General features: G+C 40.5%; 1 protein-coding gene across 2 annotated transcripts; it reads left to right on the top strand.

The window, feature by feature from the left end:
• The first annotated feature begins 858 nt into the window (after positions 1–858).
• On the top strand, positions 859–10,950 carry LOC102103905 (C-C chemokine receptor type 5-like). Of its 2 annotated transcripts, XM_014248777.2 has the most exons (5): positions 914–935; positions 2,156–2,373; positions 3,507–3,675; positions 7,089–7,247; positions 7,896–10,950. In XM_014248777.2, the coding sequence occupies exon 5, from the start codon at positions 7,907–7,909 to the stop codon at positions 8,975–8,977; it is 1,071 nt and encodes a 356-aa protein (XP_014104252.1). In that variant the 5' UTR covers positions 914–935; positions 2,156–2,373; positions 3,507–3,675; positions 7,089–7,247; positions 7,896–7,906; the 3' UTR covers positions 8,978–10,950. The 2 variants fall into 2 exon arrangements, with proteins under 2 accessions (XP_005519072.1, XP_014104252.1); XM_005519015.3 differs by lacking the exon at positions 2,156–2,373 and having other exon boundaries at positions 859–935.
• The last annotated feature ends 5,588 nt before the right edge of the window (positions 10,951–16,538 follow it).

The raw sequence follows: 16,538 nt of genomic DNA on the forward strand, positions 1-16,538 counted from the left end.
TGAAAGACAGTATGCTATCTGGGGGGCCTGGACAAGCTTGAGAAGTGGGTCCTTGGGAACCCTGTGAGGTTTAACAAGACCAAGTGCAAGGTGCTGTACCTGGGTTAGGGTGACCCGTAGTATCAGCACAGACTGGGGGATGAACAGATCAAGAGCAGCCCTGGGGAGAATGATTTGGGGGTGCTCATGGATGAGAGGTTTGACATAAGCCAGTGATGTGCATTTGCTGCCCAGAAAGCCAAACGTGTTCTGGGCTGCATCCAGAACAGTGTGGGCAGCAAGGCAAAGGACGGGGTTCTGCCCCTCTGCTCCGCTCGGGTGAGACCCCACCTGCAGTGCTGCATCAGCTCTGGGGTCCCAGCACAGGAAGGACATAAAAGTGTTGGAGCAAGTCCAGAGGAGGCCACCAAGACAACTAGAGAGATGGAAGACTTTTTCTGTAAGAAAAGTCTGAGGGAATTTGGTTTGTTCAGCATGAAAAAGAGAGTACTTCAGGGTGATTTAATTGTGGCCTTTCAATATCTGCAGAGGGCCTCCAAGGAAGGAGAGGAACCTTTCACAACAGCATGAGGTGGCAGGAAAAGGTGCAATGGATCCAAACTGGAAGAGAGTAGATATTAGAAGTTTCCAGAGCAGGTAGAAATACTTATTGACCTGAGAATGGGATTTTATTGAATTTGAACCAGCCAGTCTTAACCCTTTAGAGATGGAATAGTTCAGAAACATGACTTTTCCACTTCCAGCTGAAGCAGAAAAATTTGGCAACCATAAAGTCTTCATCCACCAGTTCTGACCTCATCCTGGAAACCGAGCTTTTTCAGAGAAGAAGAAACTTACCCTCCTTTTGCAATATGTCACAGGAAGTGCTGTTTCCTATTTTCAGATATATGTTTGTTCACAAAGAAGAAGAACACACAGACCAGCTTGATGAAACAGTGAGTAGTTGATTTTTTTTCCTTATCTTTCCTCCTAAATATGTGTATATATAAGAGAAATTCACTAAGTGGGGAGTATATGTGCCTAATCAGTGGCAGTAGAGCTGACACTGAAGCAGAGATAATATCCTTGGGAACAACTGGGTCTTGTAACTAGCTTACAGCTTGGGATAAGGCTAAATGTGAAAGTGGAGAATTCAACTGGGCAACTGGTGTAGAAAATGATAGTCTTTTTTTGTACCAAAAGCTTACTGGGTCTTGGTATTGAAGCAGTTCCAGGAGATCCATAGCTTGAAGTTGCATTCTGCTAAGGATAAAAATTAAGTATGAAATCCTTCATACTTAACCTAACTCTCCATATCTAAGTCACATCTTGCTCTGTCAGATGCAGTTGGCAGGTGTTCTCCATCCCTATCCTATTACATGATTTCTCTGTATTATCCAAATATTTAATCTGTTAAAAGTGTTAGTTCATTATCATGTTTTAAAGGGATATTTGGATTGGATCCTCTTTTTAATGTGATGTCTCTGAGTCACTACATTAGAAAGTCTTTTCTCCATATCTCAGCTATATCTCAAGGAGATACCAGTTTTATACCAAGTTTGCAATTTTTGTTAATGAGGATTCACATGAATAAAAATCATCAGTACTACACTGGAATTTTTCTACTCACCCACAAGAAAAGGTGAGCTCCTCTGCTTGGATAAATGAGACTTGACACTTAGTATATTAGCAAAAAAGCTACAATAGCCTATGAATTATTTTTAATTTTTTTACATTCTTGGGAGAATTGCAATGTCATTGGCCTGGAACAATTGACAGCAACAGAGAAGGGGGTTTGAACCTCTCAGTGTATAGACCCTTGGAGCAATAAGAGGACATCACATGATCCTATGGCATATGCTGGAAATCTCCACTACAAACTATTAGCCTTCCATTTTGTACTTGAGTTTGTCCTCAGAATGGTCGTGACTACAACTGCTGCTTGAATTACTCTAAATTCAATGTTTCATCAGATACTGAAGAAAACCCCGAACCAAACCACAGCAAAATACTCTAACAGACATACTAGCCCAGGAGTTAGCTTACACAAAGAAAAGGCCACATATACATAGACTCATGATTGGGAGGAAGCTATTTAATACCTGTCTCAGATTTCTCTTTCTCAGAATGCTAATTTTCAGTGCTTATGATAGTCTTTTACTGTACATTTGTTTAGGTAAGAACACATCCTACTTCTTTTGTCTGGAGAACCATAGACTGACTTTAACTGCAGAAAAGCTCAGAATTTTTGCCAGACTGTCTTTCTGGTTTTGATGTGGAATGTAAACATTCTGATCCTGAGGGATCACAGAGAATTAAGCCTGCTTTTTTCAGCCCAGAATATATTTTACTTTCAAAGTTTTGCAGGGTTGAGAGAAACCCATCAGTTAGGAGGTAAGTACTTCTGAATGTTTCTAATGCTCAGCTGTTAGAAAAGAGGAAGAGGTTTCCCAGGCAAGGTTTCATTTTGGAAGGGGCTCTTTCCCCAGTCAAATCCTAGAAAGAAATCCTGTGGTCACTACTACATGAAAAGTTGTGTTTGAGGGAAACTACCAGTTCAGAATCTTACATAGAGTATTTAGTTTACACTTCCATCTTTTTCTTCATCTTTCCTGGTAACCCAGGAAAAGTTCTAACTTTTATGCTTGCTCTCCAAGGAAGTGCAGGTGTCTGTGCACAGATTTCTCTGTAGTTTTCCACCTCCTAGAAAGTCAAAGGCAAAGTTAAAGAGGTAGAGCTGTTAGCAGCAAACACTGGGTACCTTGCTTGCCAAGCCTGCTATCAGAATATGTCGTATTTTTTTTGTTATTTAAGTTTCAGTATTACTCAGTGCTATGTTGCACTTCTCTCTCTTCATAAAGTGCCCTAGATGCTGCTGACACACACTTTTAAGCTGACTACAAGTCATTAAGCAGTTTCTTTTTCTGTGTGCCAAATGCTGGCATTTGTGAAAGGAGGAGAGTGAGGGTGAGGGCAGCAGCGCTGTGTTACCTGCTCATACATTTCAAAAGAAAAATCTTGTCTTAAACTGCAAAAAGGTGAAGGGAACTTTGGGAAGATCATTCAGTTTTGAAATAAGGAGCTCCATTCATGCACAGATATTCTTGTAACCTGTAGTTATTACAAGTTTTGGTTTCTGGGGGCAAACTTTGTCCAAATCCACAGTGACAAATGTCATCCCTAAACAAGTCACTGTAGCAACTCAGGAGCTACTTTGCTGGAATGACATGGAAATGTCTGATAGTCCTACCAGCACCCAGACATCTTCCAGCTTAAAGTGACACTGTAGATAGCAGCTAATGCTCCAGAGCTAGTGAGGCTTCTCTCAAAGGAACCAAAATACAGAAATCTGGAGAGACATGTTTCAGGGCTATACCTTCCTTACATGAATCTCTGATGTTGCCGTAAGTGCAGCTTTGTTAAAACTTAGAGAAATGAAATTACGTTTATTTGGGCTTGCAAAATTACAGGTATTCAACAAACCAAATTTTCTCCCATCTAAGATGTAACTCGATGTTCTTTGCAAGAACTCTTTTCCAGGATCCTGCTATTTGGTCCATTGCTTGGCCAAACCTCTCTGTATCCAGCTTCGTTGGCAACTCAGAACATAACCATTCCTCCAAGGGGAAACAACTGTAGCCTCTTATTGGACTGTTCACATAGATACTCTTACATGGTTAAACATAGGATAAACTGGTAAGTTCTCCTCTTATATGTCTACCTTAGACTTGACATGTTGCCTACTTTTGCAAAAATCATTCAGAATTTCTGTTAGCAACCAAAACTACCCTGTGCATGCAGAAATGGTGGGACTGTGGTCAGGACAGTGGGCACTGATCACCACATGCAGTACAGAAAATGAAAATAATTACGACTTTCTGAAAACTCGTGTAATTTTGGGCAGGAAAAAAAGGGAAATAAACCAAATAATTAAATACAAGTTCTGAAATCAGAATTGCTCCAATTATGTTTAAACAGCACAAGAGTAGAGATAAACCTGGAGAATTCTTTGCTATAACACACTAATTTCTGAAGGTTCACATCTAGATCATTTAAGAGCCAAAACCAGACATCTTGTCAAGGGCTACAGCTTCTGCAGAAGATGCTTCATTCTGCACTAATAAAAATAAAAATGGGAAATATGGTTAAAGATAAAAACAAAAGAAATTTAAATCCAGTGCAACCAGTAATTTTCAATAGAAATTTTTATCCAGGTGGGTTTTCTAGAGTTCTTTGTGATTAACATTGCCTATGTGCAAAGGAGAAGCATTTTTTTAAAAAGCATCTCAGAAAATATTTTTAATATTTTGTGCTTGTTTTGAAAAGGAGGACCATACAAACACTGTGAGATTTCCCACCAGGTCAGAGCCCATAAACAAAACAACCACAGCACATGTTGTCTTTCTAGCCAGGGTCTGTGTCAATTGTATAGGGCAAATTTGAGAGCTAAATTTTGGTTGTGGGAAGGTGAACTTGGTCTGACTGGGATGGAGTCACATTTCTTCCCAGCAGCCCTTATGGTGATGTCTTTTAGATTTGTGATCACTGTTGAGACAGAAGACATAAACTGACCAAAAGACTATTCTGTGCCAAATAACATCACACTCAGGAATAAAACTAAGGGTAGAGGGAAGTTTTTTCCAGAGTAGGCATTGCTCAAAGACTGCATCTGTCTGCTTGTTAGAATGCAGCAAGCCTTTGTCCTTGTATTACCTCTTGTGGCTTTTTTCAGTTTCATTCTCTTATTCAGCTGTCTTTTTCTCAACCTGCAAGTTTTTCTTTCTTCAGCACTTCTGATTCTCCCCCTGATCCTGCTGTTGGGAAGTGAATGGGTTGACCAGATGGAGCTTTAGCTGCCAGCTGGGGTCAACCCTTCACAGGACACAAGACTAGGACAGCAAGGGAGACAAATCTGTAGGGAGGCAGTTAACTTCAGTTTTGTTGCTCCCACAATTATTTTCTGCCAGTTTTACAATTCAAAATAAGTTCCAAACTTGGAAGAAAAAAAAAAAAAGTTACTTTTTTTTTTTATACAAATACAAAGATTCTACAAGGATAAGTGCAAGGATAAGGGAGGTTTAGGTCAAACGTTAGGAAAAATTTCTTTACTGAAAGGGACGTCAAGCTCTGTAACAGGCTGCCTAGGGAAGTGGTTAAGTCACCATCCCTGGAGGTATTTAAAAGCTGTGTAGACATGATGCTTAGAGACATGGTTTAGTGGTGGACTTGACAGTGTTGAGTTGGACTCAATGATCTTAAAGTTCTTTTCTGATCTAAATCACTATATGGTTCTATAGTACTATGATTCTAGATATAAGTCTACTCAGATGTATATTTACTTGGGCATATACACACATGAAAAACTGTTTTACCACCATGTAACCAACAAAATTTGTTCAAGAAGATTATTTGTATTATACATATATCCACCAAGATAAAAATCCAAATCAAAGCTATGTCCTCTGGGTCCTGAATGTTCTGCAATTACATATCAGGAAAGCAGCCTTCTCTCAAACAGTTGAATAAGCTGACATGAGCTTAAGACACTTCAATAAATTCACCTGCTGCAGCTCAGAATGACCCAACATATAATTAAACTATCTACTAAAAAGCAGTGCAGGGGCCTGTCTCTCAGTCACTCCAGCCATAGGCTGAGTTTCTCCAGTGATATTTAGACTTGCAGAGCTCAAGTGCAGACAGAATGAAATGGTGGTGGTTTTGAGAGTGTGGTCTCTGAAAAAGATGCCTGCAATCACACAGGGCAGACCACACCACTGAAAAAAGTGCATTCAGGGAAGGAATGAACTCTGGTGCACGACATGAGTGCTCAGGGATCACACAGCAAGCTGGGGCAGACACACTGCCTGAACTCTTCTGCATCGGGAGCACTCTGTTGCCTTTGTCTAAGAACAGGTGTGGACATAATTTTCTGAACCTGAGAGAATTTCAAGCACTCAGGGGTTGATTGTTCCCAAGGGAAAGTCTTTTGGGAACTCTTCTCTCCCAAGGACTGTTGTGTAAAAACAAGGTTTTGCTTCCCAAAATAAGACACAGATCTTCTGTGAGTGTTTTCTCTCTTGTCCCACCAATAGGATGAGGAAGGTGTTGTTCCTTCTTCTGATCAGAATAACCTGTATCAGAACACCCTATAAAAGGGTTGAAAAACCCCAAAATAAAGGCTTTTTGCCTCATGAAAACCTCTAGCTACTTGTTGTGATACTGGAACCCTCGCTCTATATTTTGTGTCCTCTAGCGACAAACAGGCATGACACTTCCAGGAAGAGGCTGATTTCAAAACCAACACCGGGCCATGGGCAGCCACCTGTCTGCCATGAAGTGTCTCACAGAAGCAGTCATGGTGACACAGGAAGACAGAGCAGCTCTTTAACCAAACACTGAGGAGCTCTCTTTGAGTGGCTACCAAAGGAAGGCATCGATTGCGCTTCCTCACTAAGTAACCAGGAGCACTTCTGGTCCCTCTGACACCTGTCTTCACATAATCCTCTGCCCAGCTTCTCATGGAACACACAGGAATTCTTACATGTTCTCTGTGAGAAGACAGTTCTTTGAGCTTTTCAGAGATCAAGTTACACAAACCTGTGTTTCTGCATCTGACTCACAGTCCTACCAGGGACTTGGGGAAAAGAGGAGATTTTGGAGACTGGAAGGGCTGCCACCCAAACTCGTTCTTGCAGGGGAAATCCAGTGCCTCCAACAGTCCTTAAACCAAAACAGAAGGGACAGAGAGTTTGCACAACCCTTGCAGTTCCTCAATGTTGCCTTACTGGAAACACTGACTGACAAAGGGTGAAGAACAATATCACAAGAAGAACTGTAGTACATAGTCTTAGCTATGGCCATATCTGCCTTTTGCCTTTGTGCTCCCTCCAAGACACTCTATCAATCTAAACTTTGCAGCTCCTGAATAAGGGCTGTAAACAACTACTGAAACAAGGAATCAAAACTCCTTACATCCCCAAACATCAGTGGAGAGGCCTTTCAGCTGACAGGAAGATGCCACAACAAAGAGATACAAGAGGCCACTCCTACAGCAACTCTCATCTTTTGCATCATTTGCTAAGGTCTTTGTCTGTCTGTTCTCTCTACAGGACTGTGCATCGATTTCATTCCAGAGCTGAAACCAGCACACTTCCACTGCCTACACCTGCCTACACCTGCCCTAGGCTCTGTAAAAGAGCCAGTGTTTGCCATTTTAACCCAGACCAACAGTGCTGACTTTCCACTCTTCACCATCCACAATAGCACAGGTGGGTATGTTTAGTACTGTCCTAATTCCCATGGGCATTAGGGCTCCCAGAATGTCACTTGAAGCAACCTGACGAAGTGCATGAAGTCAACTGTTTTTGTTGTCACAGTGCCTTTGCAGACACCATTTACACATGACCAGTGCCTGGTCCTCCATGGGTAAGGGCTACAGGATAGACTGACATGATGGGCAGGTGGCCAGATCCTGAGGAGAAGCAAGACTACACTCTGCATTCCAGACACTGTGCTTTCCTGAGGCTGCTTTCCTGGCTTTCTACACTCCTCTAGAAAGCCACTGATGAGCACAAGAGCCCCAAACTATCCGTAACTCATTAAACTCATCCATCCTCTCCCCCTGGGTCAGGCAACTGACAGATTCTGCTGAGAAGGGGAAACACACAAGACAGTGTACATATGGGAAACTACCTACAGCACACTTCCAACATGCACTAGTGACACTCCACAGATGTATAGCTGGGTTTCCTGGGAGCTCTGTAATTTCATTGTCTTTCACATCTTGACAAAGTAATGCTTGTGTGCTCATCAGAAAAACATTTCAGAATTTCAGAAGAGAACATCAGCATGTTTCATTCTCTTCACTGCAAAGCTTGGAGATTTCTCTAGTTTAATGTCTTTTTCTTCCTTTACAGACCAATACACCATGGGAAATGAAACCACAGACTTCACCGACTGGCCGCTGACAACAGAATTTGACTACGGTGATTCAACACCATGCACGGGAACTGAGGAAAAGCACTTTGCAGCGAAATTTTTGCCACCTCTTTATTCTTTAGTGGTGATATTTGGCCTGACAGGCAACATGCTTGTTGTCCTTATCCTGGTAAAATACAAGAGGCTGAAGAGTATGACTGACATCTACCTGCTCAACTTGGCAGTTTCTGATCTGCTGTTTGTATTTTCGCTCCCTTTTTGGGCTTATTACGCAGTTCACGACTGGGTTTTTGGGGAGGCGCTGTGTCGAATTCTGTCAGGTGTCTACCTCCTTGGCTTTTACAGTGGCATCTTTTTCATAATCCTGTTGACCCTGGACAGGTACCTGGCCATAGTGCATGCGGTGTTTGCTTTGAAAGCCAGGACAGTCACCTACGGCATCCTCGCCAGCGTTGTCACTTGGGCTGTTGCTACTCTTATTTCTGTCCCTGGGGTAGTATTTCACAAAACTCAGAAGGAAAGTTCACGTAGTACTTGCAGTGCTCATTTTCCAAGTGATTCCACTATAAATTGGAAGTACTCTTTTATTTTAAAGATGAACATTCTGGGACTTATTGTTCCAATGTTCATTATGATTTTCAGTTACTCACAAATTCTAAAAACATTATTGAGATCTAAAAATGAGAAAAAACAGAAGGCAGTCAGACTTATTTTTGTAATCATGATTTTTTACTTCATCTTCTGGACACCATTCCATATTTCTTCTTTTTTGCATACATTTCAAAATTCATTTTTCATCCCAAATTGTGAACTTAAAGGCCAACTGGAGAAGGCAATTCAAGTGACAGAAACAATCTCAATGATCCACTGTTGCATCAATCCTGTGATCTATGTGTTTGTTGGAGAAAAATTTAGGGCATATCTTTATACCTTTTTCCGAAAGCATGTCGCACCTCACTTTTGCAAAAAATGTCCAAGTCTTTATCGTGAAAAACTGGAAAGAGCCAGTTCAACATTCACACAATCCACTGCAGAGCACGACATCTCTACTGGACTGTAAAAATACATTACATCAGAACATTAGTTAGCAAATTTTGCATCACTTGCTTTGCCTTAAGGAGTGCCTGACACTATTTAAGATCTTTGTGTTGACCACTGCTGAAAACTGTATGACCCCCTATTCTTGTGGTCAACTGCCCCCTGAGATTACAGCATTTTCCATTGCTAAACTCAGAGAATCAATGAGTTCTCCAGGAAACATTAACTGCATAGCTGGGTCACATCAAGTTTTAAACAGGGCCCAGACGAATATGTGTGCCTTTTTACAAAAATCTGTCCACTGAGATTTACTGAGGGGGAAATACAATATTGAAAATCTGAAGGGTAATAGGTCATCTCACAAGATCTTACTGGGACCGTTTAACCCAAGGATTTTTCTGTTTTTCTGATAGTGCAGTCGTTTTTAAACATAATCCTTTAACAGTTATAACTAAGTTATAGCATTTTGATTTTTGGTTTTTAATTTTATGTCTGTCATATCACCATTCAGTTGCTGACTTTTTCCAAAGTGTTCTTTTAATCAGCAATGCGATTTTTGTGGGTGCAGTTTTTCAAGAAACTGCACACACCAAGTTTACTGACTGCACAAGACAATGATGCACTCCTAAAAAGTGTGAGCTTGTTTCTGACAAGTCATATCACTCCAGGAAAAAAAAACAAACAAAACACTAAACCAGTAAAGGCCTTTCAGCAAAGATCTGCAAGACCAGAATGAAAATTACCTTGGTATGTGCTATGCAAGTTTCTGTATGAGAAAAATATCAGGACCCTCTGAAGGATGTGAATACAGTACTGAGAGCAGGCTTACCTAGTTCTGGACAGGTAAATCATGTGCAGAAGAGTTTTCATGGCAACACATGACACTGGTGTGTTAAGTTCAGTTCCTGCACAGGAAAAACATGCTCTTCGCATACACAGGAAGTCTTACTTTTGGGATACACTTCTAGGAAGATAGTGGCCTTCGAACTGCAAAATCCATGCAAAGCATACCTTCCTGCCTTCCCAGGAGAAGAGTGCCTCTAGCCAACTGGTGCCTCGATGAGAACTGCATGCTGATTGAGGACTCAGCTCCATTGGCTCACTGGTGTACTATGGCCATATATTTACTCCACTATTAAGAGTTTCCCTTTAAAAGAAGGGAATTCTAGGGACATGGGGTTAGCAAAGAAGAGGACGGAGGAGCATAGCAGACAATTTCCTACTTCAAACTGTAAAGAAGTGTAGGCAAGCACTCTGTGCAAGTGAGATGTCGTTCTGGTTTTTTCACCATTTCCTTGGAAGGGCACTGCTCATGTGTGCAAGGACTTGCTCATGGAAATCTGGAGGGGCAGGTTCAACTAATCTCCAGCAAGGACACCAGAGGGAATTCCACACTATTTAATGTCAGGCATGTGATGCAGATGCCTAAATTAACAGCAAATCTCTTCAAGGTTCCTTAGTGGTTAGCAGAGAATAAGAACTGCCTAAGCCAGGAGCAGTTATGGGATTTAAATAGTCTCAGGGGAAGATTAACTGTCCAGCTGTGGAAGGAGCCTGAAAATGCCAGCCTCTTAATTTGGGTATCAGATTCCTTAATCTAGGTGGTACAAATACTCTTCCTCTTGCCTCAAAATACCCAGGCACTGCTTCTCTTATCCTATCAGGTATTATAACCTTGTGAAGTTAATAGCCATATATGGACTACACAAAAGAGAAAAAACTATCCTCACAGTAAACTTTCTTGCTTGGACAAAATAGTTCTCCTTTCTTTTCCCCTATCTTTACTGAAACAATGTGAAAGTACCTTTATAATTTTAAAGCATAAATTAGTTCAGTGCAACACAAATCCTGCTCTAACGGTGATATTTCTACTGCTGTGTTTAATTGTAAATCCTTATCTTGTTGGAATTAAATTTCTTCCCATTTTCATGTTAATACAGTGAAATTAATAAAATCAGTGTCTGGAAAATTAATAAAATCTGTGTATACCCTATAGCCCATGTTCTCTTCTGTAAGCAAAACGTCATTTGTTCTGCTCTCAGAGTGGAGATGGGAAAAAGACACATGGGCACTTGCAATACCACACTTCAACCTAAGCAAACAGAGAATTATTGTCCCAGTCCAGAAGCTTCTGAAGCTGGCACAGCTTTTATTCATCAGAAAACTTTAGAAGAGTGACCTACAATAGCTTTGGAAAAAGTCTGGGGTCACAGATTTTAAATGGGTGAGATTTGGAGAAGTAGGGTTGTGTGTGTTATAAATAGAGAAAGAGTGGGAAGAAAAAATGTCACTCTTCTAATATTGGGATAAAACCAGGATTCTCCATAGACTTTCTCCAGCAAATTTGAGATCTCATTGCACCATATAGAATGATCCCAGACAAGCAGTGTGGAGTAATGCCAGACAAAGAAGTTGCTTGTTGTCCCAAGATTTATGTGTAAGGAACTTAAGCCCTCAAAGTTCAATGTGGAAGTATGCTTCTGCTTCACCCAGCCATTCTCCCTGCTTCATTGTGCCCGTTCCTTTTTTTCAGCCTATGATCCATACCTTCTCATCTGTCCACCATGGGATAAGCTAAATTCTATAACCACACCCCCTTTTATTTATTTATTTATTTACTTAGGTCTGATTTCAATCTTCTATTTTGTGCTGCAGGAACACAAATGAACTAAACTTAAACATTATCCTATTGTTACGTACCCAAGCAGGATAATCCTTGGTTCTTCATTGCAGCTTTGCACTGAGACATGCAGAGCTCTAGACAGTTTTGTGGCAGTTTTTGAGTCTTAGTCATATGGGGCTGCACCACTGTACAGCCACAGGCCAGGTAGCCTCAAATCAGGCTAGCAGGACTTCAAGCAGTCTGGTCACAGAGGGATGGATATTCTCTTGGGGAAGGTTTAACAAGGTTTGCAGTCCCTATGAAAGAGAACTCATGTCACCTCAGCAGAGAAGTGGTAGAAATTTTACATATGAGAGACAAATATTCCATAACTCAAGGGTGCAGGGGAAAAACATTGAGATGAAGAAACAGTGTGTATGAAAGAGCTAGAGGCACAGGCAGATGCACCCAAACTGTGTGATGAACTAGAGGTATGTGAGGAAAATGGCAAGGATTTACCAGTATGCCATGACTGCAATTATAGCAGAGAAGAAACTAACACAAGGAAGAATGACTGCAGTGGTTGGGAGGCATCTGAGCTTCTCTGGTGAGATACTGAGGGGACAAAAGCAAGCATTTGAGAGAGTCTCACCAGAACATCAAACAGATTCAAGACAAGTTTTTTGAGCACCACAAATAACTGCTGCTTTACAACAAATGTTGAACAGCTAAGTGAAAATTTTTGCAAGTTCTAAACTTCTGGCATGGAACTCCTAAAGAGATAGCGTGGTGCCTGGGCTTTCAGCATGCTTATGAAAAGAATGGCCACATGCCACGGACAAGTATCTGTACACAGCTCCAAAACCAATCACACAGTCAAGTTCATGCACTGAACATGACAGAGTACAACCTCCCTGTTAGGAGATGTTACTGCCATGTGTCCAGAAACACGTAGGGAGGGATATGACACAAAGCAAAAGATAACTCTGCCAACTGTCAGGCAAACTTCCTAAGGGGCTAAAGTGCATATGTGGTACTGGTGAGTGCTGCACTCACCAGAAACCACCAGGTTTATAATCAATACCACTAGTTTGTCTGTGGTAAGTATATAATGGACAAACAGAAATAGTGAAACTTTCGGTAACCAGTACATAGGGACATTCTTGTCATAAGACTCTCTTGTTTGTTAAACCAACAGTAACCTTATGTGTACATATTTTATATAAGATAAATGAAAACAGGGTATAAAGGAACAGGAGTAGATGGAAATGGATAAACAGAAAAAAGTAGTCAGTAAAATGAGAGAATTACTTTATTAGCCCTAACAGATACTAAAAAGTACTAGCCAAACAAATGGGAAGACCAAAGGTAAATAAGGTTTAAGCAGAACCTTAAGGGGTTTATATAAGAAAGACTTCCAGTTATGAACCTCCAAAATAAAAATCTATCCTTCCAGTGAAAATTACAGGAGGAATAAATACAAAGAATAAAAGGACCAATTTACATGGTATTTTGCTGTAGTTAATTAGAAACAAAGATAGTGCCAGGAGAATAACATGACATTGACCAGGTTAAATGGCACAACAGGCAGATACTGCTTATTTTGAAATTTAATTTTGCTGCTGTTTTCAGCTGCTGATGCATACTGGCCTTCACTAAGAAGTGTTTGGTGTGGTCACTGGGGCCTCAGAAGCATTACTCCCTAATAAAGTAATAAAAAATTTTAAGCTAACAGAGGAAAAATAACAAACTGGAAAATTCTGGTGCATTTAGAATATCTATAGCAACCAAACCAGAACAAAGAGGTGCAGGCATTGCTTTGTACCTGTATTTTGGTGACACTTGCCTACTAGGAGCTGTACTTTATGAAAAAAATTGAATAGGAGGATTTTAAAAAAGATTGTCGAAGTTTGTGTAACTGCCAAGATGTTTTGTACATCTGGTGACAGAGCGAGCAATCTTGGTTTGAGTGTTTGAAGTCTGGAATGACTGTTCCTGGGAAGGTGGGACACTGAGACAGAGGAGGGCAGCATTTTTGGAAACATAGGCCAATATGCAAAACTGCACAAACCTCCAAGCAATGCTCAGCTCTCCAGAACTGTCTACACAGTTGTGCCAGTAGGATGCTATCCACACAACACAAATAACATGACCTATCCTGATACCAGACTTTTTGAATGGAATGGAAACCAAATGGGTGGAAGCAAAAGAGCCATCTGGATATACCTGGCAGGGATGCTACTATAAGGTATGGCAAATTATAGACTATATCTAATCTTTGACTCTCAAAAGTACTTTATGGTTTCTAGGGGCTGGTATTGTCCTGAGCATGGATTCTTTCACCTGGTGCAAGAAGCTGATTCACATAGACAGTTGAGATATTTTTTTTGTTTATATCTGGGCAGAGAAGGTGAATCCACAAAGCTAACACACCTCCAAAATGTCAGGTGCTCATTTTTATATGCTTTGAACAAAACCAAAAAATAACATTTACCACATGTGTACCAACCTAAAGTGCTTGGCTTTGCATTCTCTGATCTCCATTTAAGGGAGTGTACACTTCCTTTACCCTGCATGCTGTGTGAAGAAGGGGATTTTGTAAGAGGCAATCATAGTCTGTAGGCAGGTATTTAACTCTGTTAATGACTAAGCAAACTTCTTTGGCTTTATCAACAGTTTCATTTCTTTGTAGCTTGATTTATAGTGTCCTCCTGTTCTTACTTCTCAGGTTATAGATTTTGGTTCCTGCATGTTTGGTTTTTCCTTCATTTTTCCTAAGCTCTTTTATTTATCCTGTACTATACTTCAGTGATTTTTTAACTCTTTCAAGCTACTTTATAGCCTTACTGGCATATACTTTGTCATCAGACTCTGTTCACCCTCTGTGTGACCTAGTTTTCACTGGGAAGAAATTTGGTGTGTGATTTTCCCCTGCTTGATAACTAGGTCCAGGAGTTACAGATAAACAGGAAGAGCATATCCAATGCACAGATGAGATAGCCCCAAAACACCAAACTCTAGACCTAGAATTTATGTACTATAAATGTACCTGAAAAAAACCCCAAGGTGTGTGAATTAAAGGCATAGGTAAAAATGAGATTCTGAGAGATGAAATTTTGTGAAATGCATAACTGTGGCCCAAAAGTAAAATCTATTGTATAATAACAACTCTTTATCTATAAATTGGGAAAGCATACATCAGAAACCTGGATAAAAATAGTAGAAGGAAGCAATATTCTCTTCCTTGCTGTATAAGGAAACATAGTTCAGTAAGAGCACCTTGGAGAAAGTCAAAATAAAAACAATACCATGACAATAGAGATAGGATGTGCTGCAATTTATAATGACGTATGTGTCAGATTTACAAAGAAGAAACAAACAGACAGCCTAAGAATTATAGGAGAAAAAGCTCCAAACCTTTGATGTTATTGACAATAAACAACAACGTCAGGAAATGTTCATCAGCTTTAGAAATGCTTGCGGCTTCCAGAATTTGGTTTTGTAACCCATCTTCTTTTACACCTATGTGTGATGTGTTTTGGTTTTTTTACTAGTCTCTACGATAGAAATCTTAGGGTGTGGTGCATCGTGCCTTTCCCCTGTTCTCCCCGAAAGAATACACCTCACAGATGTTAAGCTAGACCTTAGGTGATGGTAGCTCAAATGATGAGTCAACAGAACTTTAGAGCCTGAAAGAGAAGGCCGATAAGAAAAATAGCCTAAGCAATAAAGTAGTTTGAACCAGACGTCTTTATTCAGCCTTTTCAAGACAAAGGCACTTGTTACTAATGAAATAAAACACATGCTAATACTAACCTAGTTTGGACACATATGTGAATAGAACAAGTAATAAGATTCATCTGATTCATGTTCACTTGTCTTCGTTTGACCTCCAGATGAAAAGGATTAACCATTGCTGCAGTGATAGACTTTTAATAAAACTGTTGTGCGCTATCACACTGTGTATATCTAAGAAAGGTATTTGTCATTCTGTCCCAGGGTTCCTGCTTCCCCCACAGCCTTTCTTCAGGTGGTGCAAGTTTGCAATAACTTGAATAGAAACTGTTAGTTGAATTTTCAAGTTTCTATACCCATGCTTACACTTGGTGACACTTGTGTATCACAGTGGTATATGAGTTTTTGGTATGTGTCCCTACAGCCAATTTGGTACTGGTGTAAATCTCACATAAATTACAGCATCTCCGTGGGACCACTCAAACACTTCAGTGTGATGGGCTGATTACCTTAAAGATGAATCAAAGATGAGTCATTGGATAGGAAAGACTGACAAACGCAGCTTGACTTGACAGTGTACATGGCTGCACACTTACATCAACCTGAGTCCCACAGATGGGGAATGTAGCTCACTTCCTTTCCAGGAATATATTTACGGAGGGAAGGAGCATCACACCACTAAACATAACTCCAACTCATCTCTGAATGAAGACCATGATAGGTAAAATTCAAAGCTATATCAACCCACTGAATCATTACTTTTATTACTGAACAGTAGCTTCAATTTCTTGGTAAAATGATGAGGTTCAACTTAGGTAAAGATTCTTAAAAGCCACTCGCGTTCATGACAAGCAGCAGTACACTTATTCAAAGAAATGCTTGGCAAGGGATTGAGAAAAGCTGAAAAAAAATCTGACTTATAACAATGGATGTGGTGCTTGCATTGTCCATACCTGAGCTCACACACACAAGATAGAGGCAGCAGGGAAGAGGAGGTGAGACAGCATCAAGATAGTCAGATAGTGTGTTAAAATTTCATACTGGATGGGAGACCAATTCCTGCAGGAACGATGTTGTCCTAACAGCACTGATGAACAGCACATCGTCCACTGCCCCACAAACAGTAGAAGGGGATTGAGCTTGCCTATAGCCTGATGCAAGTTCTGACCAAATCTGACCTCCCAGCAACTCCACTTATCTGCAGCTGGGTAGAGCTCATTGTAGATATCCTGCAGGTGCTGACAAT

Source organism: Pseudopodoces humilis, chromosome 1 (assembly GCF_049639895.1).
Source record: "Pseudopodoces humilis isolate 2021_Gansu_Grassland_sample_001 chromosome 1, ASM4963989v1, whole genome shotgun sequence".
Classification (NCBI taxonomy): Eukaryota; Metazoa; Chordata; class Aves; order Passeriformes; family Paridae; genus Pseudopodoces; species Pseudopodoces humilis.

Coding starts and splice junctions, on each gene's coding strand:
- LOC102103905 (XM_005519015.3), top strand. CDS start 7,907: ATGGGAAATGAAACCACAGACTTCACCGACTGGCCGCTGACAACAGAA.